At 42.9% G+C, this 23,819-nt stretch overlaps 6 protein-coding genes across 7 annotated transcripts; 1 reads left to right on the forward strand and 5 right to left on the reverse strand.

Moving 5' to 3' along the window:
• The first annotated feature begins 9 nt into the window (after positions 1-9).
• LOC6505810 (general transcription factor 3C polypeptide 1) lies at positions 10-6,272 on the forward strand. Its single transcript, XM_001964993.4, has 6 exons — positions 10-230; positions 290-842; positions 898-1,639; positions 1,692-3,731; positions 3,798-5,170; positions 5,226-6,272. The coding sequence occupies exons 1-6, from the start codon at positions 146-148 to the stop codon at positions 6,184-6,186; spliced, it is 5,754 nt and encodes a 1,917-aa protein (XP_001965029.1). The 5' UTR covers positions 10-145; the 3' UTR covers positions 6,187-6,272.
• Positions 6,233-7,248, reverse strand: LOC6504334 (60S ribosomal protein L24). Of its 2 annotated transcripts, none has more exons than XM_001964994.4 (4): positions 7,133-7,248; positions 7,023-7,052; positions 6,837-6,912; positions 6,233-6,774 (listed from the first exon to the last, which is right to left on the reverse strand). In XM_001964994.4, the coding sequence occupies exons 2-4, from the start codon at positions 7,025-7,027 to the stop codon at positions 6,388-6,390; spliced, it is 468 nt and encodes a 155-aa protein (XP_001965030.1). In that variant the 5' UTR covers positions 7,028-7,052; positions 7,133-7,248; the 3' UTR covers positions 6,233-6,387. The 2 variants fall into 2 exon arrangements, with proteins under 2 accessions (XP_001965030.1, XP_032311162.1); XM_032455271.2 differs by having other exon boundaries at positions 7,023-7,049; positions 7,133-7,228.
• Positions 7,249-7,804: 556 nt separating this feature from the next.
• LOC6504333 (membrane-associated progesterone receptor component 1) lies at positions 7,805-8,854 on the reverse strand. Its single transcript, XM_001964995.2, has one exon. The coding sequence runs from the start codon at positions 8,738-8,740 to the stop codon at positions 7,922-7,924; it is 819 nt and encodes a 272-aa protein (XP_001965031.1). The 5' UTR covers positions 8,741-8,854; the 3' UTR covers positions 7,805-7,921.
• A 1,973-nt stretch (positions 8,855-10,827) lies between these two features.
• LOC6504328 lies at positions 10,828-12,391 on the reverse strand. Its single transcript, XM_014904943.3, has 2 exons — positions 11,414-12,391; positions 10,828-11,356 (listed from the first exon to the last, which is right to left on the reverse strand). The coding sequence occupies exons 1-2, from the start codon at positions 12,320-12,322 to the stop codon at positions 10,958-10,960; spliced, it is 1,308 nt and encodes a 435-aa protein (XP_014760429.1). The 5' UTR covers positions 12,323-12,391; the 3' UTR covers positions 10,828-10,957.
• Positions 12,392-16,476: 4,085 nt separating this feature from the next.
• LOC26514841 lies at positions 16,477-18,039 on the reverse strand. The gene is made up of 2 exons (XM_014905171.3): positions 17,063-18,039; positions 16,477-17,005 (listed from the first exon to the last, which is right to left on the reverse strand). The coding sequence occupies exons 1-2, from the start codon at positions 17,969-17,971 to the stop codon at positions 16,607-16,609; spliced, it is 1,308 nt and encodes a 435-aa protein (XP_014760657.2). The 5' UTR covers positions 17,972-18,039; the 3' UTR covers positions 16,477-16,606.
• A 3,591-nt stretch (positions 18,040-21,630) lies between these two features.
• LOC26515589 lies at positions 21,631-23,198 on the reverse strand. Its single transcript, XM_014905201.3, has 2 exons — positions 22,217-23,198; positions 21,631-22,159 (listed from the first exon to the last, which is right to left on the reverse strand). The coding sequence occupies exons 1-2, from the start codon at positions 23,123-23,125 to the stop codon at positions 21,761-21,763; spliced, it is 1,308 nt and encodes a 435-aa protein (XP_014760687.1). The 5' UTR covers positions 23,126-23,198; the 3' UTR covers positions 21,631-21,760.
• Positions 23,199-23,819: the final 621 nt, after the last annotated feature.

The following is a 23,819-nucleotide window of genomic DNA, read 5'->3' on the forward strand; positions in this document are numbered from 1 at the left end:
AGGTGGAACATCCTTATCATTGCTAATGTCATCCCTAATGTGAAATGCACACCATCACAACAGTTGGTTCAAACAATAACAAATTCAAATAAAATTGTTTTGATTTTGTATGTAAAACGATCCGTATTATAATTACACATTTAAAATGTGCTCGACCTCAGGAGGATCTTGGATCAATGCCATCTTCGACGAGGTGGCCCTAGAGGGCTTGGAAGGAGCGACATTGCCCTGTAGGAGAATTCCATTAGGTTTTGTGAATTCTATTAATTCTTTATTCATTTCTTGAAAGATCTCTGGGAATTGTTGTCGCGGCGTCTTAATTTCGCACCAAATCCATTGCCTGATCGAATTCTGAATCAGGTGTGGACGCTGCTTGTAAAGTCTCCTGCGCACAAAGTTCAGTTTTTCGAGTTGCCCGCGCCTCGTCCTTTACTGCCTTATTACGATCGCCTAAATGATCTGGACAAGGATGTGGGCTTTCCAGTGGTGCCGGATAAATGCCCCTTTCAGTTCCTCACCAATGCGCCAGTGCAGGAAGGTGGCATTATGGGCAGCTGCGTGGACTTCAAGACCCGGAAGCTGATTCCGGCTAGCGATCTCATGAAGCTGAGCTGCTCCCAGGCCACCGAGCAGTGGGACACCCGATTGGTGGTAGTCGCTTCACAGGAACTCCGCAATGCAGCACTGTCGCCCAGGCACATGTTGTTGCCAAAGGAAATGTCGCTGCGGAACTACGTATATCTGGAGGCCGTCGGGCGCACCCGATACAGCGGACATACCACGGCCGGTCCTTGGTCCTTGATTCACTACTGCCGTGATCCTGGCTTTGTGTTCTACATCAAGTAGGTCGAGTCATGCACTTTTTAGTACCATGTTCATGTTTGATTCCCATTTAAGGAACAAGCTACTGGGTCTGCAACTGATTACCGCCCAGACGTATGTTGAGCAAAACAAGGGCCGACTCCTGACGTCGTCGCTGCTGTTGTTACCTCGTTTCCACCGGATCTACAAGAACCGAACACAGGAGAATCTGGAAAACTTGTACTTCGAAATAGTGCGTACCAGTGAGAAGCACTTTCCCGTCTCCGAGATATGCGCCCGCCTCGGCAACCCGCCCCATCTGAAGACGAAGAAGTTGCTGGTTACGCATGGGTTCCGAAAGTTTTTCGAAACCAAACAGGTGGATCGCGGGCCCCCGCCTCTAACCAAATCGGGAAAGGTGTCGAAGTCAACCAACCACATGGTGACCGTAGTGCAGCTCCGAAATCCTGACATGCAGGTGATGGATCTGTATCAAAACACCAGCGACGGCGGCGAAGAGAAGACGGTACCGGAATTCGTCGACCTGCGTCACTGCCTGCTGGATATACCGCCGGAGGAGGAGATTGTACGGGCACTATCTCGATTTGGCCAACGCGGACTCACCGCCTCTGAAATATCCATGTACACTGGCATTAATTTCAATACCATGCGCCACTTTATCAAGCATTTGCAGAGTTCCAATTTGGCCAAGGCCTACTCGGAGCACGCCGGCAAGAGCCGTCAATATCGGTTCGTTGCAACCGAGCATGTTGCTGCGTCCGAGAAGAAAAAGACACTCAAGCAAAAGGAGGAGGAAATTAAGTGCAAGGACGAACCGGTAAGTGGAACACAATTTGAAATGAACAGTCATATCAATGGTCTACTTACAGAATGTTCCTGAAAACGTTGCCCTTCCGATTAGGGACGTGCCGGAGATTGTGGCGAACATCCGGCCCGCCGTGTTTAAGGTGAAACTGACGAAAGTGACCAACCAAACGCAGCGGCTGATTGACCGTCAGAAGCTGATTGTAAACCTCCTCGACGAACTGTGTATTGTGCACCTGCACGCGCTGACGAAACGCATCCAGCAGATAGAACGCATTGCTGGCTTTAAGGACGCCATTTGTCGGCGCTCCTTACATCGCCTACTGCTTCCCATGATCAAAGACAAGAAGGTGAACGCCTATGATCTTACGCTACAGTATGGTCAGCGAGTTCGGCTCTACCGCTTCGCCACACACCCGAAAATAGAAATAGAGCACCTTGTGGTGAAACGCGAAATTCTCAAGTTGAAGAGCAACTTCCATCTAATGACGGAGGAGCAACTAAAGCGACCCTCGCAGCTACTGCCAAAGGAACGCAAGGAGGTGCTGGCGCGTCGCAAACAGATGGCCGAGCGGATTCCAAGTCTGCCGGTGTCCAAGACGCGGGCCCCAAAGCTGCTGCTGGCTAGGACACTGCACGAGTTCCTGTACTACCTACAGCACGAGCTGGACCGTGATCAGAAACCTTTGGACATGTCTGCCGATCTGGTCCAGCAGTGGCAGAAGACAGAGCCGTCGCTGCAGCCTCGACAGTTTCTGGAAGAATGGACGGCGGAGGAGAATGAAAAAGTCCTGCCCTACACCTCCGACATCAGTTGGCGCACCTTTATTCCGCCTCTTCCGCGTTATGAGGATAAGCCATCGGGATGGCTGTACTTTATGGACGCCATGGACCGAATGCCGCTGTCGCTGTTTCTCCGCATCTGCAGAATTGATCGGGAGGCGAACGACCAGCTTCGTCTGCAGCTGCAGCACCCCATCCGTCAGCACTACATGCTCCATCAGTTGCGATTGCAGGCCATTGTGCCGCGCCTGAAACTGCAGCAGCTCTACGTGGGAACACTGCGACTATTGAACAACATGGGTCTCATCCAGGTCAGCGAGTGCAAAGTTGGCCGAGATTATTTGCAGCGCTGGGTGTTCCTCAACCGCCGGAGCCGCCTACTGGACACCACTGCCAGTACCGAGCAAAACTACAAGAAGGTCAGCGCAGATCGCACCTACACTCAGCTGGATTTTGAGTTCTGCGACAAGGAACAGGTGGCCCAATACTGGGCCAAACTGCAGCACATCTGCATCTACACAAAGCTGGGCTATCGGAACCACCTGAAAGTTCCCAACCGAATGCCAGCCCCGCGGCTGGAGAATCTGGCTTTTACGCCGGCAGTGGATTTTGACGAGGCGGTGGAGAGGGACAACGGATCAGTGCCGGGTGACAACCTGGGAGCCGCTGGGTTGGGCTCGCACTTGTACGCTCACCAGTTCCGACACTGGTCGTGGGTGCAGCGGCAGAACGGGCCAGCGCGACCGTTGGTTGGCACGAAGAAGTCCAAGAAGATGTTGGGCAACAGGCGAACCACTGTGCGAATAAAGGTGAGCAACCGGGCCGGGGTTCGCAAGCAGATCAGTGGTCTGTCTGGCACCAAGTATCCCAAGAAGAAGAGCGGGCCGAGGGACGACATCGACCGGGATGCGTTGCGCAACATGCGCACTCTTCGTGTGAAGTGGTCGCCCGATGAAGATCGTCTGCTGTGGATTGGCCGAGCAGTGTATACATTCTTCGATGCGCCCGTTCTAACCCTGGCCTTGTGCGACGTCGGTCTCGTATGCCGGGATTTGATCCGCCGGTACCTGGGTATCTGCAACAAGACCACTCAGGCCGTCGTGCGGCGGATTCAGTTCATGATGAAGACCAAGCGCGACGCTCCGGACATGGCCGGTTGGATCTACATGATGCAGACGCAGCCGCAGTTCCGGGACGTCTACAACGAAAACTTCCTCAGCGAGCTGAAGCGGGAGTACCCCAACAAATCCGAATTTCACGATGTCCTGATGGTACATTTTGTTCTGGTGATGACTAAACTGTATCGCATTGTGTCCAAGTCGGTAAGTTCACCTTATCACCATGTCTTTATGCATAGTTTTGATGAGTCATATCCATTTCCAAACCAGCAACGATCCATGCGCACTCAGTTCCTGCTGCCGGATACGCTGGATTCAATTCAAACCCGATGCCGGCCAACAGTGGAGGAGCCACAACTGTACCATCAGGATCCCACCTCGGAGACAGAGCTGCAGGTGGCAGTGGCTCACGGGGTGCTCCACAGTACTGTGTGTTGTGCGAAGGATAAGACACTGTTGAACTTGCAGACCTTCGAGATCTACAAGCACTTCTCTGAAGAGGTGCTGAACGAGGCGTTCAACAAAGCGCGGGCCGACTCTCTGATCGTGGCGGTGAAGCGCCGCAATATCCAGTGCGTCTCCAGCCGCCAGATCACCGGCCCAGGGCATCTGCTCAGCTCGAAGTACAAGTACCGCTTCAACTACACCAAGCTGCCTCACACCGTTTACGAGGGATACTTCGAACTGGATCGAAAACTGGTAGCGGAGGGGGATCTGCAACTTTCCTCGCCGCACTTTGCCCAGCTCCTGCTCATCGGCGAGTGGTCGGCCCGTCGAAGGCTGGTCCTGACGCTGCAGCTGCCAACCAACATCCTGACAGTCGACACCACCACGATAGCGAGGCAGAACGTCTGCTCCTCAGACCGAATTCTGGATCACTTCAGCTGCATTTTCGACAACGCTCCGCAGACGGAGTTCTCCAAGCGGCTGGAGAGCGAGTGCAGCGCCCGTCCCTTGTCGCGGGTACGCTTCCATCCCGCGAATCTGAGCTACCGACTCCCCGCCAGTGCATATAACCAGCTATCTAAGCTGCCACTGCGCGCCATGCACTTTTTTTGTGCTCTGGACGCCTTGGGCGAGTCGGTCACCATAAATGTGGCCCGTTTGGAAGTGGGGGAGTGTCCCTTTGTCAACTGCATCATGCGCAGTAGTAACTACCTGAACGCGGTGGAGCGGATCGCCCATGAACAGCGACCGGTTCTGCGCCAGCTGGTGGCTGATTCCTTGGCCTCCTCCCAGTCCCTGCAACTGGATACTCTCACGGCGGACACAGCCCTTACGATGACCATCGCGAATTTTATGCCGTTTACACAGCAGTTGGAAATGCACTGGCGGCAGCAACAGCTGCCTTTGGAGACTAAGGACCTGGGTCGTGCCCTGGCTGAGCAAAACCGGACTAAACTCACAGACTGGCGATCCATTTGCGCTGAACTTCTCGAGGATGAGACTCATGCCTGGGATACGGACAGGGTGCAGGAGTACGAGCCAGCGCTGAACAAGGAGGAACGCGCCCGGGCGCAGGATGTTTTTGTTGTACACCTTCCGACGATTGATATTCGGGTTGCGGAAAGCTCGGAACAGCAACAGCTTGCCAAGCAGGAGATGGATGCTCTGCGGTCGGCGGTGCTCGATAAAGTATTGAAGTAAGTGAAAGAGTAACCCAGAGACTCGGCAATTTCTATTTATTTTTTTCGGCAGGGCTGCTTACTGGCAGTACACAGAGAACACCTTCGATACTTTGCGACCCATCCTGCTGGAAAAAGGACACAATAGCAGTGCCACTCGGCATATGGAGGACATTCTCCATCACATCGATCAGCATCCGCTGGGTGTGCAAGGACTGGAGCTGCGAAGGATCTTTCCTCTTGGCGATTTTCTGCTCGAAGCTCTCCAACTTCTGGCCGAGCACGACCTCGTGAAGAGGGTGGGTGTAGTCAGCCATATGTATGTGCATAAAAACCACATACGCAACTGGGTGGTACACACCTTCCACATCAAGCGGCTGGAGAGGGAACGAGTTCAGACCCTGGTGGCGGCAGCGCCCGCAACTCTGCAAGCAGTCGTCGGCCACAAGCGCCGGCTGGAGGCCCTAGAAGCCTCCAGTAGCCCAGTGCCCGAAAAGAAATCAAAGCTGGAGGAGCAGAACAGTACGGAAAGTGAGAGCGACGAGGTTGAGGGATCAGCCCCAAAGCGTCCCAGGAGGAACACGAGAAAAAAGGATCCCCCGGCAAATCAAGCTAATCGTCCGCTAGAAGCTCAGCGAGACGCGATTGCTATGCGGCCGCAGCCATGGATCCGGGTGAATGCATCTCTCAATCGGCGTGTCCTGGACCGTTGGTTGAGCACCATCCTCGGTGATTGCCTTTTACGTTTTGGCTGCACTGTCCAGTCGGTTTTCTTCCGCTTTCCGCACTTGGTTCCGGTGGACACCATGTTCCTGCTCGAGCTGCTCGGCCAAATCGGCTGCTTACATCTCATGGAAATAAGACCGCACAAAGTGCACGTGGAGACGCTTCTGAGCGAGGACGGGCCAGACGAGGAGCAGCTTGTTACGGAACTGTATGACCCGGCACAGACATACATTCAAGTGCACGGCGATGCTATCGGGCGGCTCACTAGCTTCATAGGTCTAAAAAAATACAGCACCGAGTTCGTATAAGACATTGTTGGCTTTCGAAGATCGAATAAGAATTAGTAAACCCATTTTGAAACGCAGAATGTATCAAGATAAGAATATTAAAAATACGCGCATATTTTTTTCAACCGCAAAGTAACTTCGCGGTGTTTATTTAATTTTTTTTGTCACTTCTGTTCCTTAATCCTGTTAAGCTTTAGCACTTCACTACACGAAGGTATTTGTTTACCGCTTTCCACCGACGCGGGGAGCAGACTTCTGCGTCACCTTGGCGGCCTTCTGCTTGGGAGCAGCCTTCTTGGCGGGTGCGGGGGCAGCAGCCTTCTTGGCAGCCTTGGCGGCGCGCTTCTGCTCCTTGGCCACCTTGATGGCTTGATCGCGCTGAGCCTTACGAACCTCGGGCTTCATGTTACGCTTGGCCATGATTTCGGCCAGCGAGGCGCCGACGATGGCACGCTGGAACTTCTGGGTGCGGCGGGTGCGCTTCTTGGAGGCCTCCTCCTCGATACCCTTGCGGTGCTTCCTGCGGTAAAGCACGGTCCAGGTAACCTTGCGGGGGTTGCGCTTCATCAGGTACGAGCGCTCGCACTTCTTGTCCAGGAAGGTGAAGGTCTGAAAACGCAAACGGAGATCAACTTTCGCATCATAATAGGAGCTTTCCGGTCTACACATACCTTGCCGTCGACCTTGACCATGGTCTTGCCATGGCCGGGGTAGATTTTGTACCCACTGAACGAACACAAGCCGATTCTGAAAATAAAAACACCAAATTAACAGTCTTATCGGACGAAGCATACATGAGAAAACTGCGGCAGTTTTCCTTGCCTTAGGACTCGGCGCGCTCAGTTTGGTTTACTTACTTCATTTTGCCGGGACCGCGTTTACGTCTGCTGTTAAAAAAAAAGAAAAAAGGGAGATAAATTCTATAGGTTTTGGCAAATAAATGCAGGGCCACGTGGAGAGCACATACCTTGGTAGTAAGAGAGGTTAAAAAGAAAGGAAAATGGCTGGCTGGATTGAGATGGGAGAAAATTAGAGGTGGGGCATTGCGAAATATCGATAGTGAGACATGCAATTATCGATCCCTTATGTTTTCATTTTTTCAGCTGATATTTAAGCAGACAGATAGCCAATGATTGAAAATCTTTCTCTGAAGTTGCAGAAGTTAATCTTCCATCAAATTTATTTAAGTATTGGATAAATATATAAAAACTATCGAAAATAATTCGTCTATTGTGAACAGCTATCGATTCATAGCATAACTAAATCGTGAGTTCTTGCCACCCCTATACAGTGTTGTAAAACTGATGACAATGATATGAACAACTTGTTATTTTCCAAACTTATAGATATATTTTTTAAATAGATTTCATGGTTTTTTACCCATATCTTAAATTATTTTTCCATATAATTTAATAGAATTCCATGTTCCATGTAGCAAGTATAGGAATAAAAAGGATCACTTTACAAAAAAATGTAATATTTACCATCTAAAATTTACCCCAAAAAAAAATATATTACCTAAATTTACCTTTAATAAAGTATGGCTGTTATTGAAATTTTCTTTCTTTAGTCTGTAATTGAGAATGTTGGCATTAATCCGTCATACACGAGGAGATTGCAAGAATAAACTTTAAAATAATTATATTCAAGTTTTAATTTATATTTGACATGTAAAACATTTGAATTTGGCTTATAATTTGCACACAAATAAATTTACATAACTAATACGTAGAAGTAGAGTTTACTGTATTACTGTTTAGTTCCCTTTTTCAGGAGCCTTTTCGCTGCCCATCTGCCCGTCCTCTTTACAGTTACAATCTTCGTTCTCCTCGTAACCATTAATTTTATCATCAGCGGTATTTTTGGCGTAATTATACACGATATTATCCACCTTATTATCTATCGTATTAGTGACGTTATCCTGCGCAGTATCATCGACGTTGTAGTTCTCGCTACCCTCCATAAGCTCTTCTTCGTTATCCTCGTCTTCCTCCTCCTCGTCCGCATAATTTGTATGAGGCATGCCTTCACGCAAAAGTTTTCCAACGTAAGGATACTTTTCACTGTACTGTTGGTCCCATTCCCGTAATATGTTCATTTGGCTGATTGAAAGGTCACTTAAATCGTCAAAAGCCTCACGTTCGTTAGACTCCACGGAGAAGTTGATCAAGTTTCGGGAAATATCTCTCCCAGCATAGTTGGGATAGACGCCCTGGGGACCATAGTAGTGCGGGGATTTGGAGACATCGTACACATTGAAGTTGATGGCCACCAGAATGCGACCGTCTGGTCGTGATCCATCGAATTCTCTTAGCTCGCTCACCGTAAAGTCGCTACGTATCGCCGGAAGTCCACCGACCAACTTTATTTTTATATCTGATCTAATGGGATCCGAGCCCAGTGCCTGCTGATCCCGAGGAAGACGGTGTCGCCGCCGGGTCAGACCCACCACCTTGTAGAAGACTAGCGCCGAAACCACCAGGAGGGTCACATTTATAGGCGTCTGCTTGATCGAGTTGTAGAAGCTAGAGTACCATGGTGAGGCTTGCTCAGCCATCTTGGCTCTGGCCGCCATTCTGGGTCTGAAGATTTGATTTTCGGCCTAAGAACACGTTAAATGCTGCCCAAGTCAACTCAATACATTCTAAAATGAACCTGTCCTAGACAGACTACAGAAATTTACGTTCGCCTACTGTTGAGCTATCAGCGTTTTGATAGCTACCGAATTAATAAAGAATCCACAATTCAATTTCAATTATTTTATTGGGTCAATTTAACCCCAAAACAACGGCAGCGGCCGATCCCAACAAAACCGAATTACAAGTGCCAAACCCTAAGAGCTTGCGTAGAAGCTCCACCAAAGCTCCCAAACTGCATGCGCTACAAAAGAACAACAAAGCGCATGCGAATCTGGGAGAAACAAAGAATATGGAGCAGCTGATAACGGGCAATTAGTGGACCGCTGCGGCTGGTTACACTGAGAGAATAGAAATAGAAATAATTATGATTTTTGATGCTGGCACAAGTCCCAACATCCTCCCCCCGTTGAATTCCATCTTTCAACAAAAAATCCTTAGGGGCATGGGACAGCTTCATCACATAATATTGCTGATGATCTCAAGGTCCATAATTCTCAGTTGCAGGCTGCCGTGTCCATCCAGATCCAGAGAGCGCTCGAGCCAAGCGTCAACAGAGTGGCGAGAGTGGAAGGAAACTTCTTTCCGAAATTGCGCGTAGGCGCACCTTTCGATTGCAGGATCGGGAGCCTTCACGGCTGGAGCAGCAGCCACCTTGGCAGCTGCAGACGGCGGCAGCAGCGATGCGGACGACCTCCCCCCATTGGAAGGGTGCAGGCTAGAGTCCAGACTGGAGTCAGACCTGGGCGCTGACTTAATCGGCAACGGTGGCAATAAACCAAATCCCGGGCCAGATGCGGGATTAAGAACAGCAGCTTTAGAAAATCCATCGCAGACAACTGCCAGATGCGATGTGGAAATAGCGACCACGGGGGGAGCGGTGGATAGCAGGGGCACTGATGAGACGCAATTGGACCCGTCCTGGCTATCATGATCGTTGCTCAGGTTTCGCTCCAATTTCAAATCCTGAAAACCCGATTGGATGTCGCGGTCCAGCGAAGATTCCTGACTGCATGAGCGACGATTTACCAAGAGACCACCATGCACTTTCGTAGCCTCGATGGTTGGTTTTGTCAACGACGGAGCAATGGGACCAGTGGTGCCGTCGAGACGAGTGGAGTGTTCAGGCACCCTCATGGAGTACCTTGCTATTCCCACCTGAATATCAACGCGCACATCAGCGGCAAGCTGGGAGAACTTCCAGAATAATTCGCTCCCAATTTCGCTAGAGCTCAATCGCTCTAACTCATCCTGGAGTGTGGTGAATTTCTTCCGCAACGCAATTTCCAACGGCTCCAGTACCATGATGGTCAAATCTCCCTTCTGCACTGCAGCCTTGACCTTATTATGCAGGGCTTCCATCTCCTGGTAGGTAACTTCTGCTCTTCGCCGCAACAGCCTTTCCCTGCTTGCAGGAACCGAGGCACTAAATAAGTCTCCAGACTCCATTATGTAATTTGTTTTTGTGCAAGGTGCAATGTAATGGAAACAATAGCAACAAGTTTTCCTTTACAAGGTTTCCTTTAAGCACTTTAATGATCACAAATCAATTAGAGCGCGATCACGTCGGGGTCACCAAATGTTGAGCTATCAGCGTTTTGATAGCTACCGAATTAATAAAGAATCCACAATTCAATTTCAATTATTTTATTGGGTCAATTTAACCCCAAAACAACGGCAGCGGCCGATCCCAACAAAACCGAATTACAAGTGCCAAAACCTAAGAGCTTGCGCAGAAGCTCCACCAAAGCTCCCAAACTGCATGCGCTACAAAAGAACAACAAAGCGCATGCGAATCTGGGAGAAACAAAGAATATGGAGCAGCTGATAACGGGCAATTAGTGGACCGCTGCGGCTGGTTACACTGAGAGAATAGAAATAGAAATAATTATGATTTTTGATGCTGGCACAAGTCCCAACACCTACTATTTTAGAAAATGCAAAAAGCTACTGCCCTTCATAATATTAAAACCTCAGTACAGTACCCCAGTACCCCCAGATGAAAAGAAAAACATATACATACATATATAATTCTCATATTATTGCAAATTGCATTTTATTTTATTTTGCAAACTTTATTGAAAACAAAGAAATCTAAGCTTTAGGAAAGAATTAAATTTTTAAAATGGAACATTTAAATTTTAAATCGTGATCCCTTAGACATACTTTAGATGTTTTAGAACCAAATCCATATTCATCGAATTTAAAAGTGGGGCAGGCTGGGCTGATCCCTCAATGGGGAACTCATTTAGGGAGGCCAAATGTCCCTTTTCAGCAGCGGAATCACAATCAACTTCGCTCATAATTTTATAAGTAGCCGAAACTATCATACCCAAATCGTAATTTTCCGGTAATGATTGGATTATTCGCGAAATCCTTCCCATTTCGCACGATTCGGTGGTGTGGCGTTTGGTCCTAACTTGATTGAAATGGTAGTTCTTCGTGCCATAGCCGTGCCAAACAACGTACTCGTAGCACTTGTGTCCCATTGCATTCAGTTTCGGAATAATCAGGGCTCGAAGACTTGGATCCGCATTAAGCAGCAATTGGTTGTTCTGGAAATGAATAAATAATTTTTCAAGGATCGACGTTACACAATTATTGTTACTCACGTTGTTTGCCACATCAATTAAGGTAGCGAGTGAATGCAGGTTCTGATGATCCTCTTCTAGAGCCGCGTCGACTTCCAGAGCTATTTTCTTAGCATAGGCTATCTTTTCGCTCAGCATCTGGAAGAAAACTTCAATCGCCTTCAGTTGCTGATCAATGGAGGCCTTCTCCCGCAGCTTCATCACGACATCTAATCCTTGCTGAGCAAATGTTGGCACCAAATTCAAGACCTCCCCTATATTACCCGTCACAATAGCCACAACTGTCTTAAAAATTGAGGTAATAAAGGTGGCAATGGCCTTCGCGGCGGCACTTCCTTTTCCTTCTTTAGCCTCCTCCAGGGACTGCTTCTGCTTTCCATAGTATCCTTCCGGGCCGAAATCATTGTTCACCTCCCCCGAAATGACCTCCAGCAATTGTTTCAAATTTTCCACTTTAGCCTGAACCTGTTCCAACAAATCCAATGAGACACTCGTTTTGCTGAGCCCCGAGCCCAGAGCCTTCACAGTCGCGTTCCACAGAAAATCCCTGTCCTCGGCTGTCGCCCTCGGGTCAGTGATATACGGGGTGATCGTTTCCAGAGTACTGTTAATGGCAACACACCACTCATAGACAGGACCAACGCACTTTTTGTACATGAGATGGGCCTCTGAGTTCAACTGGCGTAACTCATCGAGATTCTTCTTAGCTTCCCCGTGATAGCCGAACATAGATCTATCAATTGCCTCGATGGCTTCCTGCAGGACCTCAAATTTGACTTTCTTGTCAAATTCATCGTTATATGTACCAACAACGTTGGACAAACTGTTCACTGCCTTCTCCAGGGTGACGTACTCCTCCTGGGTTGCACTGCACAGGACGAGCAGCGTGCACGCAATAATCCCGAAAAAAAGGGATGTTTTATTTTCCATTATGAGAGTTGATTGTCGCAAGACCTCAGAAAGACCTAGTACTAGTGCTGGCAACGGTCAATATTTAACTGAACCTACTTAAAAATCTCTGAACCAAGTAAGCTTCTATTGAATTCGGTTTTGTGCATATTATAGAAAAATATATATATATTTATATATAAATACTTAGTTTTTCGTAAGATTAGGAGCAGAATATGATTTACATTTTTCGGCGAATTAGTCTTATCGCATGTTTTCCGATTATGTGTGTTTTTTTTTTTAAATTATTAATAATTATATTAAGAATATATTCCTTTGGTTCTTAAATAAAATAACAATATTTTATATAATTGGAAATATATATATGTATATGTATATATAATATATATTCTAGACTACATCGCTAATCTTGGTAGCATTGCCAATGCTCCAACGGTAACTATAAGTGTTTTTTTCTGCAGGAGCAGAAGTTGGCAAAGTTTCCCCTCCCGTATTATTCGGGATGATTCCTTTCCCTTTTTTTGGGGTTTTCAAAGTATTGAAGGACTTTAATCCTCTCGATTGATTTGCATTTTGCACTCCGGCAGGAGGTTACAACACGGTTCATTGTTTTGTTTCCGCAATTAGTCGGGGACTTGGACAACCCTTGATAACTGTGAGGCGCTCGACCGCCTCACGACATTGTCTAGGTTATCTTTGACATTTTGTAATTGCACGACTAGTTTAATATTAACACCCTCATTTTTTGTATGTTTATGTGTTTATTTCGAACTTGTGCTGTTATAATACGCATAGGAAGACGCATGTTATAATACGCTTAGAATAAATTTATTGAAATAAAAATAGTATATATCATAATAAATAAATAGTATATTATTAAATAAGAGTATTGTTATTTAAAAGGAAATTTAATTTCTGATCTTAATTTTACAAAACGTTTATTTGATATTTTAAAAAATCTTATATTGATAATGAAATGGAAGCAGTGTTCGGTTTAATTTCATGGAAAATAAAATTATTTATTTGTGTGCTAATTTACATGTGTATTCTCCGAAATCCATTTCCTTGGAAATAATTGAATATTATCATTCATATACATAAATATTAATTTATACATACATATGTATGTTAAATTAATTATAAATTACACTGTGCGACAAAAAAAAAAAAACGAAATACACTTGGGAAACGAGATAGTGTAGGTTGTTAATCTGGTCGAAGAGAACTCAAAAATATTTTTTTTATATTTTTGGAACCCTCCAATTTTTTTTTATTTAAAAAAAACCGTTTTTTCGGGACTTTTTTGCGCTTAAAAATTCCTGAACGCGTTTTTTTCAACCGATTTCAAAATTTTCGGTGTTTTTCAATAGTTAAATGTTGTAGCTTTTGAAAAAAAAATATATCTTCGATTTTGTTGAACAAAAAGGACAAAATTTTTACACCTGAAACTAAAGTTTTCGACTTTTATTCGTGTTTTTCGGATTTTGATGCCAGTTTTTCGGTAAAACTTACTAAAATTCTGTCATGTTTGCCACATATCAATGTTGTCTCATTCATTCTGAATAAAACGAGACAAATTTCATTAAAAAATAATGAAAATTGGTGAACAAGTGTTTTTTCACTGTCGCACCGTGTTATTTATAGTATTCTCGTTTTAATACCCTTGCAGAGGGTATTATAATTTTGGTCAAAAGTGTGCCACGCAGTGAAGGAGACATCTCCGACCCTATAAAGTATATATATTCTTGATCAGAATCACATCCTGAGTCGATATGAGCATGTCCGACTGTCCGTCTGTCTGTCTGTCGGTTTCTACGCAAACAAGTCTCTCAGTTTTGGAGCTATCGATTTGAAACTTTGCACACACCCTTCTTTCTGTTGCAGGCAGTACATATGTAAGTCGGAACGGCCGGGATCGGTCGACTATATCCTATAGCTGCCATATAACTGATTGATCGGAAATGCCATACCTTCGTTGTTTTTCAAGTTAGAAGGATATGTCAAATTTCATAAGGATCGGCCAACTATATACGATCCGCTATATATCTAATAATATATGATGCGTGGCGCCACCTAGCGGACTGCGACTCAACTGCAAGGGTATATATACATACTTCGGCTCCGCCCGAAGTTAGCTTTCCTTTCTGGTTTAGATTATTATTTTTTTCATTAATAAAAAAAAGACTTAAAGAAAGACTAAAGACCCAAAACATAGTAAGTAAACCCTAGTGCCCTTCTTATGGAAATTATCCACGCAATTGACGCAGAACTCATCAAAACGAGTACCTTTTTGGAGTGGGTGGGAAAACTAGAGGAAATCATATGACGTTGGTACTAGATTTTTTTTTAATTTAGATTTTTTTCAAGGAGGTTGTATTCTTAATGAGAATAAGCTTCTTAGCTTGTCTGACTTAGTTTTTTCCTTCATACCTTTAAACGCAGTATAATTATAAGTCAGAACAGCCGATATCACAGCCCGACAGCAGAATATCTCCACGCAAAATTTCACCTGCCCAATATCCTTAAGGCTTCACTGAAACCAAGTTCAGGACAAACATGGGTTTCATCACCCACAGTTTCCGCGGTACAACTAGTAGAAGAAATTGATCAAATTGTACCACATATTTATTTTTCATTAGTGCATCATTTTTTAGTACATATCATTTTTGAAATGTACAATGTACATACATATACCAACTACCAAAAACAAATTTCATATAGAAGTAACCATGTCTTTGGAATACTCATCTAAAGTGAAATCTCCGATTTTCTCCATTTATTTTTGGGCTTCTATGATTTTTCCCCAAACATTTTCCTATGGAAGATTTTTTGTTGCTTATTAAAATCAGTAGATCATAACATGTTTTAATCACTGTGGACGGAAGTCCACGAGGTGACGACCTGCATGCCTAGGCGTGCGCGAGGAAACCCCATATATAGCCGAAGAATAAAAAATTTTCTGTAGGCAACCGATCTAAATGAATGATATACCAATCGAAAGGTATTGTTTCAAATAGATAATTTTTGTCGAAACAAATTCCAAAAGTTATTTGGTTTGGGAGAAATTAGGGTGACAGTAAAAAAATTTTTAATCACTAAAGGGGGGCTGGTGGACACATTTTAGTCCATTTTTAGAATATTTTTATATATTCGCATTCTATATTCCGACATTTCATTTAGAAGTTATTCGAAAAATTCGATTTTTTCTTCTTCAAAATGAAGCCAGTTGTCGGTTTGTCTGTTTGCACTATTTTTTTCTTAAAAATCCTGAAAAAAATTTGAAAATGTTTGTTATTATCATATGAGCAACTATTTTTCTACAACTTTTTGAAATACCTTAAGCTTACGTCAAAAAAATTAAAAAAACTTTGTTAATGAAAAAATTCATATAATTAAGAAAGATATTAAATAAGATATTTTTTATATGCAATTTTGTTCACCTATATAGCATATTTTCGTCACTAAAATTGATATCAGATATTCTGGGTTTCGCATGCAGGTTCGTCACCGGTACTTTACCTCGTCAAGAGGTTTTTTATATGATTTTTGATTTAAGGGAAAACTGGAAATAGTTTTATTGAATTTATTATAGTTAGTTAAACAATATACGTTGTAGTTCGCGCTATCCTCCACAAGCTCTTCTTCGTTATGAGGCATGCCTTCACGCAAAAGTTTTTCAACGTAAGGATACTTTTCACTGTACTGTTGATCCCATATCGGAAGCGCCGGAAGTCCACCGCCTAACTTTAATTTTATATCTGATCTAATGGGATCCGAGCCCAGAGCCTGCCAATCCCGAGGAAGACGGTGTCGCCGCCGGGTCAGACCCACCACCTTGTAGAAGACTAGCGCCGAAACCACCAGGAGGGTCACTTTTGTAGGCGCCTGCTTGATCGAGTTGTAGAAGCTAGAGTACCATGGTGAGGCTTGCTCAGCCATCTTGGCTCTGGCCGCCATTCTGGGTCTGAAGATTTGATTTTCGGCCTAAGAAAACGTTAAATGCTGCCCAAGTCAACTCAATACATTCTAAAATGAACCTGTCCTAGACAGACTACAGAAATTTACGTTCGCCTACTATTTTAGAAAATGCAAAAAGCTACTGCCCTTCATAATATTAAAACCTCAGTACAGTACCCCAGTACCCCCAGATGAAAAGAAAAACATATACATACATATATAATTCTCATATTATTGCAAATTGCATTTTATTTTATTTTGCAAACTTTATTGAAAACAAAGAAATCTAAGCTTTAGGAAAGAATTAAATTTTTAAAATGGAACATTTAAATTTTAAATCGTGATCCCTTAGACATACTTTAGATGTTTTAGAACCAAATCCATATTCATCGAATTTAAAAGTGGGGCAGGCTGGGCTGATCCCTCAATGGGGAACTCATTTAGGGAGGCCAAATGTCCCTTTTCAGCAGTGGAATCACAATCAACTTCGCTCATAATTTTATAAGTAGCCGAAACTATCATACCCAAATCGTAATTTTCCGGTAATGATTGGATTATTCGCGAAATCCTTCCCATTTCGCACGATTCGGTGGTGTGGCGTTTGGTCCTAACTTGATTGAAATGGTAGTTCTTCGTGCCATAGCCGTGCCAAACAACGTACTCGTAGCACTTGTGTCCCATTGCATTCAGTTTCGGAATAATCAGGGCTCGAAGACTTGGATCCGCATTAAGCAGCAATTGGTTGTTCTGGAAATGAATAAATAATTTTTCAAGGATCGACGTTACACAATTATTGTTACTCACGTTGTTTGCCACATCAATTAAGGTAGCGAGTGAATGCAGGTTCTGATGATCCTCTTCTAGAGCCGCGTCGACTTCCAGAGCTATTTTCTTAGCATAGGCTATCTTTTCGCTCAGCGTCTGGAAGAAAACTTCAATCGCCTTCAGTTGCTTATCAATGGAGGCCTTCTCCCGCAGCTTCAACACGACATCTAATCCTTGCTGAGCAAATGTTGGCACCAAATTCAAGACCTCCCCTATATTACCAGTCACAATAGCCACAACTGTCTTAAAAATTGAGGTAATAAAGGTGGCAATGGCCTTCGCGGCGGCACTTCCTTTTCCTTCTTTAGCCTCCTCCAGGGACTGCTTCTGCTTTCCATAGTATCCTTCCGGGCCGAAATCATTGTTCACCTCCCCCGAAATGACCTCCAGCAATTGTTTCAAATTTTCCACTTTAGCCTGAACCTGTTCCAACAAATCCAATGAGACACTCGTTTTGCTGAGCCCCGAGCCCAGAGCCTTCACAGTCGCGTTCCACAGAAAATCCCTGTCCTCGGCTGTCGCCCTCGGGTCAGTGATATACGGGGTGATCGTTTCCAGAGTACTGTTAATGGCAACACACCACTCATAGACAGGACCAACGCACTTTTTGTACATGAGATGGGCCTCTGAGTTCAACTGGCGTAACTCATCGAGATTCTTCTTAGCTTCCCCGTGATAACCGAACATAGCTCTATCAATTGCCTCGATGGCTTCCTGCAGGACCTCAAATTTGACTTTCTTGTCAAATTCATCGTTATATGTACCAACAACGTTGGACAAACTGTTCACTGCCTTCTCCAGGGTGACGTACTCCTCCTGGGTTGCACTGCACAGGACGAGCAGCGTGCACGCAATAATCCCGAAAAAAAGGGATGTTTTATTTTCCATTATGAGAGTTGATTGTCGCAAGACCTCAGAAAGACCTAGTACTAGTGCTGGCAACGGTCAATATTTAACTGAACCTACTTAAAAATCTCTGAACCAAGTAAGCTTCTATTGAATTCGGTTTTGTGCATATTATAGAAAAATATATATATATTTATATATAAATACTTAGTTTTTCGTAAGATTAGGAGCAGAATATGATTTACATTTTTCGGCGAATTAGTCTTATCGCATGTTTTCCGATTATGTGTGTTTTTTTTTTTAAATTATTAATAATTATATTAAGAATATATTCCTTTGGTTCTTAAATAAAATAACAATATTTTATATAATTGGAAATATATATATGTATATGTATATATAATATATATTCTAGACTACATCGCTAATCTTGGTAGCATTGCCAATGCTCCAACGGTAACTATAAGTGTTTTTTTCTGCAGGAGCAGAAGTTGGCAAAGTTTCCCCTCCCGTATTATTCGGGATGATTCCTTTCCCTTTTTTTGGGGTTTTCAAAGTATTGAAGGACTTTAATCCTCTCGATTGATTTGCATTTTGCACTCCGGCAGGAGGTTACAACACGGTTCATTGTTTTGTTTCCGCAATTAGTCGGGGACTTGGACAACCCTTGATAACTGTGAGGCGCTCGACCGCCTCACGACATTGTCTAGGTTATCTTTGACATTTTGTAATTGCACGACTAGTTTAATATTAACACCCTCATTTTTTGTATGTTTATGTGTTTATTTCGAACTTGTGCTGTTATAATACGCATAGGAAGACGCATGTTATAATACGCTTAGAATAAATTTATTGAAATAAAAATAGTATATATCATAATAAATAAATAGTATATTATTAAATAAGAGTATTGTTATTTAAAAGGAAATTTAATTTCTGATCTTAATTTTACAAAACGTTTATTTGATATTTTAAAAAATCTTATATTGATAATGAAATGGAAGCAGTGTTCGGTTTAATTTCATGGAAAATAAAATTATTTATTTGTGTGCTAATTTACATGTGTATTCTCCGAAATCCATTTCCTTGGAAATAATTGAATATTATCATTCATATACATAAATATTAATTTATACATACATATGTATGTTAAATTAATTATAAATTATTTATAGTATTCTCGTTTTAATACCCTTGCAGAGGGTATTATAATTTTGGTCAAAAGTGTGCCACGCAGTGAAGGAGACATCTCCGACCCTATAAAGTATATATATTCTTGATCAGAATCACATCCTGAGTCGATATGAGCATGTCCGACTGTCCGTCTGTCTGTCTGTCGGTTTCTACGCAAACAAGTCTCTCAGTTTTGGAGCTATCGATTTGAAACTTTGCACACACCCTTCTTTCTGTTGCAGGCAGTACATAAGTCGGAACGGCCGGGATCGGTCGACTATATCCTATAGCTGCCATATAACTGATTGATCGGAAATGCCATACCTTCGTTGTTTTTCAAGTTAGAAGGATATGTCAAATTTCATAAGGATCGGCCAACTATATACGATCCGCTATATATCTAATAATATATGATGCGTGGCGCCACCTAGCGGACTGCGACTCAACTGCAAGGGTATATATACATACTTCGGCTCCGCCCGAAGTTAGCTTTCCTTTCTGGTTTAGATTATTATTTTTTTCATTAATAAAAAAAAGACTTAAAGAAAGACTAAAGACCCAAAACATAGTAAGTAAACCCTAGTGCCCTTCTTATGGAAATTATCCACGCAATTGACGCAGAACTCATCAAAACGAGTACCTTTTTGGAGTGGGTGGGAAAACTAGAGGAAATCATATGACGTTGGTACTAGATTTTTTTTTAATTTAGATTTTTTTCAAGGAGGTTGTATTCTTAATGAGAATAAGCTTCTTAGCTTATCTGACTTAGTTTTTTCCTTCATACCTTTAAACGCAGTATAATTATAAGTCAGAACAGCCGATATCACAGCCCGACAGCAGAATATCTCCACGCAAAATTTCACCTGCCCAATATCCTTAAGGCTTCACTGAAACCAAGTTCAGGACAAACATGGGTTTCATCACCCACAGTTTCCGCGGTACAACTAGTAGAAGAAATTGATCAAATTGTACCACATATTTATTTTTCATTAGTGCATCATTTTTTAGTACATATCATTTTTGAAATGTACAATGTACATACATATACCAACTACCAAAAACAAATTTCATATAGAAGTAACCATGTCTTTGGAATACTCATCTAAAGTGAAATCTCCGATTTTCTCCATTTATTTTTGGGCTTCTATGATTTTTCCCCAAACATTTTCCTATGGAAGATTTTTTGTTGCTTATTAAAATCAGTAGATCATAACATGTTTTAATCACTGTGGACGGAAGTCCACGAGGTGACGACCTGCATGCCTAGGCGTGCGCGAGGAAACCCCATATATAGCCGAAGAATAAAAAATTTTCTGTAGGCAACCGATCTAAATGAATGATATACCAATCGAAAGGTATTGTTTCAAATAGATAATTTTTGTCGAAACAAATTCCAAAAGTTATTTGGTTTGGGAGAAATTAGGGTGACAGTAAAAAAATTTTTAATCACTAAAGGGGGGGTGGACACATTTTAGTCCATTTTTAGAATATTTTTATATATTCGCATTCTATATTCCGACATTTCATTTAGAAGTTATTCGAAAAATTCGATTTTTTCTTCTTCTTCAAAATGAAGCCAGTTGTCGGTTTGTCTGTTTGCACTATTTTTTTCTTAAAAATCCTGAAAAAAATTTGAAAATGTTTGTTATTATCATATGAGCAACTATTTTTCTACAACTTTTTGAAATACCTTAAGCTTACGTCAAAAAAATTAAAAAAACTTTGTTAATGAAAAAATTCATATAATTAAGAAAGATATTAAATAAGATATTTTTATATGCAATTTTGTACATCTATATAGCATATTTTCGTCACTAAAATTGATATCAGATATTTTGGGTTTCGCATGCAGGTTCGTCACCGGTACTTTACCTCGTCAAGAGGTTTTTTATATGATTTTTGATTTAAGGGAAAACTGGAAATAGTTTTATTGAATTTATTATAGTTAGTTAAACAATATACGTTGTAGTTCGCGCTATCCTCCACAAGCTCTTCTTCGTTATGAGGCATGCCTTCACGCAAAAGTTTTTCAACGTAAGGATACTTTTCACTGTACTGTTGATCCCATATCGGAAGCGCCGGAAGTCCACCGCCTAACTTTAATTTTATATCTGATCTAATGGGATCCGAGCCCAGAGCCTGCCAATCCCGAGGAAGACGGTGTCGCCGCCGGGTCAGACCCACCACCTTGTAGAAGACTAGCGCCGAAACCACCAGGAGGGTCACTTTTGTAGGCGCCTGCTTGATCGAGTTGTAGAAGCTAGAGTACCATGGTGAGGCTTGCTCAGCCATCTTGGCTCTGGCCGCCATTCTGGGTCTGAAGATTTGATTTTCGGCCTAAGAAAACGTTAAATGCTGCCCAAGTCAACTCAATACATTCTAAAATGAACCTGTCCTAGACAGACTACAGAAATTTACGTTCGCCTACTATTTTAGAAAATGCAAAAAGCTACTGCCCTTCATAATATTAAAACCTCAGTACAGTACCCCAGTACCCCCAGATGAAAAGAAAAACATATACATACATATATAATTCTCATATAATTGCAAATTGCATTTTATTTTATTTTGCAAACTTTATTGAAAACAAAGAAATCTAAGCTTTAGGCAAGAATTACATTTTTAAAATGGAACATTTAAATTTTAAATCGTGATCCCTTAGACATACTTTAGATGTTTTAGAACCAAATCCATATTCATCGAATTTAAAAGTGGGGCAGGCTGGGCTGATCCCTCAATGGGGAACTCATTTAGGGAGGCCAAATGTCCCTTTTCAGCAGCGGAATCACAATCAACTTCGCTCATAATTTTATAAGTAGCTGAAACTATCATACCCAAATCGTAATTTTCCGGTAATGATTGGATTATTCGCGAAATCCTTCCCATTTCGCACGATTCGGTGGTGTGGCGTTTGGTCCTAACTTGATTGAAATAGTAGTTCTTCGTGCCATAGCCGTGCCAAACAACGTACTCGTAGCACTTGTGTCCCATTGCATTCAGTTTCGGAATAATCAGGGCTCGAAGACTTGGATCCGCATTAAGCAGCAATTGGTTGTTCTGGAAATGAATAAATAATTTTTCAAGGATCGACGTTACACAATTATTGTTACTCACGTTGTTTGCCACATCAATTAAGGTAGCGAGTGAATGCAGGTTCTGATGATCCTCTTCTAGAGCCGCGTCGACTTCCAGAGCTATTTTCTTAGCATAGGCTATCTTTTCGCTCAGCGTCTGGAAGAAAACTTCAATCGCCTTCAGTTGCTTATCAATGGAGGCCTTCTCCCGCAGCTTCAACACGACATCTAATCCTTGCTGAGCAAATGTTGGCACCAAATTCAAGACCTCCCCTATATTACCAGTCACAATAGCCACAACTGTCTTAAAAATTGAGGTAATAAAGGTGGCAATGGCCTTCGCGGCGGCACTTCCTTTTCCTTCTTTAGCCTCCTCCAGGGACTGCTTCTGCTTTCCATAGTATCCTTCCGGGCCGAAATCATTGTTCACCTCCCCCGAAATGACCTCCAGCAATTGTTTCAAATTTTCCACTTTAGCCTGAACCTGTTCCAACAAATCCAATGAGACACTCGTTTTGCTGAGCCCCGAGCCCAGAGCCTTCACAGTCGCGTTCCACAGAAAATCCCTGTCCTCGGCTGTCGCCCTCGGGTCAGTGATATACGGGGTGATCGTTTCCAGAGTACTGTTAATGGCAACACACCACTCATAGACAGGACCAACGCACTTTTTGTACATGAGATGGGCCTCTGAGTTCAACTGGCGTAACTCATCGAGATTCTTCTTAGCTTCCCCGTGATAACCGAACATAGCTCTATCAATTGCCTCGATGGCTTCCTGCAGGACCTCAAATTTGACTTTCTTGTCAAATTCATCGTTATATGTACCAACAACGTTGGACAAACTGTTCACTGCCTTTTCCAGGGTGACGTACTCCTCCTGGGTTGCACTGCACAGGACGAGCAGCGTGCACGCAATAATCCCGAAAAAAAGGGATGTTTTATTTTCCATTATGAGAGTTGATTGTCGCAAGACCTCAGAAAGACCTAGTACTAGTGCTGGCAACGGTCAATATTTAACTGAACCTACTTAAAAATCTCTGAACCATGTAAGCTTCTATTGAATTCTGTTTTGTGCATATTATAGAAAAATATATATATATTTATATATAAATACTTAGTTTTTCGTAAGATTAGGAGCAGAATATGATTTACATTTTTCGGCGAATTAGTCTTATCGCATGTTTTCCGATTAACACACATTTTTTTTAAATTATTAATAATTATATTAAGAATATATTCCTTTGGTTCTTAAATAAAATAACAATATTTTATATAATTGGAAATATATATATGTATATGTATATATAATATATATTCTAGACTACATCGCTAATCTTGGTAGCATTGCCAATGCTCCAACGGTAACTATAAGTAAGTGTTTTTTTCTGGAGGAGCAGAAGTTGGCAAAGTTTCCCCTCCCGTATTATTCGGGATGATTCCTTTCCCTTTTTGGGGTTTTTCAAAGTATTGAAGGACTTTAATCCTCTCGATTGATTTGCATTTTGCACTCCGGCAGGAGGTTACAACACGGTTCATTGTTTTGTTTCCGCAATTAGTCGGGGACTTGGACAACCCTTGATAACTGTGAGGCGCTCGACCGCCTCACGACATTGTCTAGGTTATCTTTGACATTTTGTAATTGC

This window comes from Drosophila ananassae, chromosome 3R (assembly GCF_017639315.1).
Source record: "Drosophila ananassae strain 14024-0371.13 chromosome 3R, ASM1763931v2, whole genome shotgun sequence".
Classification (NCBI taxonomy): Eukaryota; Metazoa; Arthropoda; class Insecta; order Diptera; family Drosophilidae; genus Drosophila; species Drosophila ananassae.

What these genes read in the sequence shown, in the direction of transcription:
- LOC26514841 (XM_014905171.3), bottom strand. Translation starts at nt 17,971, where the DNA reads ATGGAAAATAAAACATCCCTTTTTTTCGGGATTATTGCGTGCACGCTG. An exon ending in TAATTGATGTGGCAAACAAC is followed by an intron (nt 17,006 to 17,062) that starts GTGAGTAACAAT and finishes ATTCATTTCCAG; the next exon opens with AACAACCAATTGCTGCTTAA.
- LOC26515589 (XM_014905201.3), bottom strand. Translation starts at nt 23,125, where the DNA reads ATGGAAAATAAAACATCCCTTTTTTTCGGGATTATTGCGTGCACGCTG. An exon ending in TAATTGATGTGGCAAACAAC is followed by an intron (nt 22,160 to 22,216) that starts GTGAGTAACAAT and finishes ATTCATTTCCAG; the next exon opens with AACAACCAATTGCTGCTTAA.
- LOC6504328 (XM_014904943.3), bottom strand. Translation starts at nt 12,322, where the DNA reads ATGGAAAATAAAACATCCCTTTTTTTCGGGATTATTGCGTGCACGCTG. An exon ending in TAATTGATGTGGCAAACAAC is followed by an intron (nt 11,357 to 11,413) that starts GTGAGTAACAAT and finishes ATTCATTTCCAG; the next exon opens with AACAACCAATTGCTGCTTAA.
- LOC6504334 (XM_001964994.4), bottom strand. An exon ending in TGGTCAAGGTCGACGGCAAG is followed by an intron (nt 6,775 to 6,836) that starts GTATGTGTAGAC and finishes TTGCGTTTTCAG; the next exon opens with ACCTTCACCTTCCTGGACAA.
- LOC6505810 (XM_001964993.4), top strand. Translation starts at nt 146, where the DNA reads ATGTGCTCGACCTCAGGAGGATCTTGGATCAATGCCATCTTCGACGAG. An exon ending in GGAAGGAGCGACATTGCCCT is followed by an intron (nt 231 to 289) that starts GTAGGAGAATTC and finishes ATTTCTTGAAAG; the next exon opens with ATCTCTGGGAATTGTTGTCG. An exon ending in GGCTTTGTGTTCTACATCAA is followed by an intron (nt 843 to 897) that starts GTAGGTCGAGTC and finishes TTCCCATTTAAG; the next exon opens with GAACAAGCTACTGGGTCTGC.
- LOC6504333 (XM_001964995.2), bottom strand. Translation starts at nt 8,740, where the DNA reads ATGGCGGCCAGAGCCAAGATGGCTGAGCAAGCCTCACCATGGTACTCT.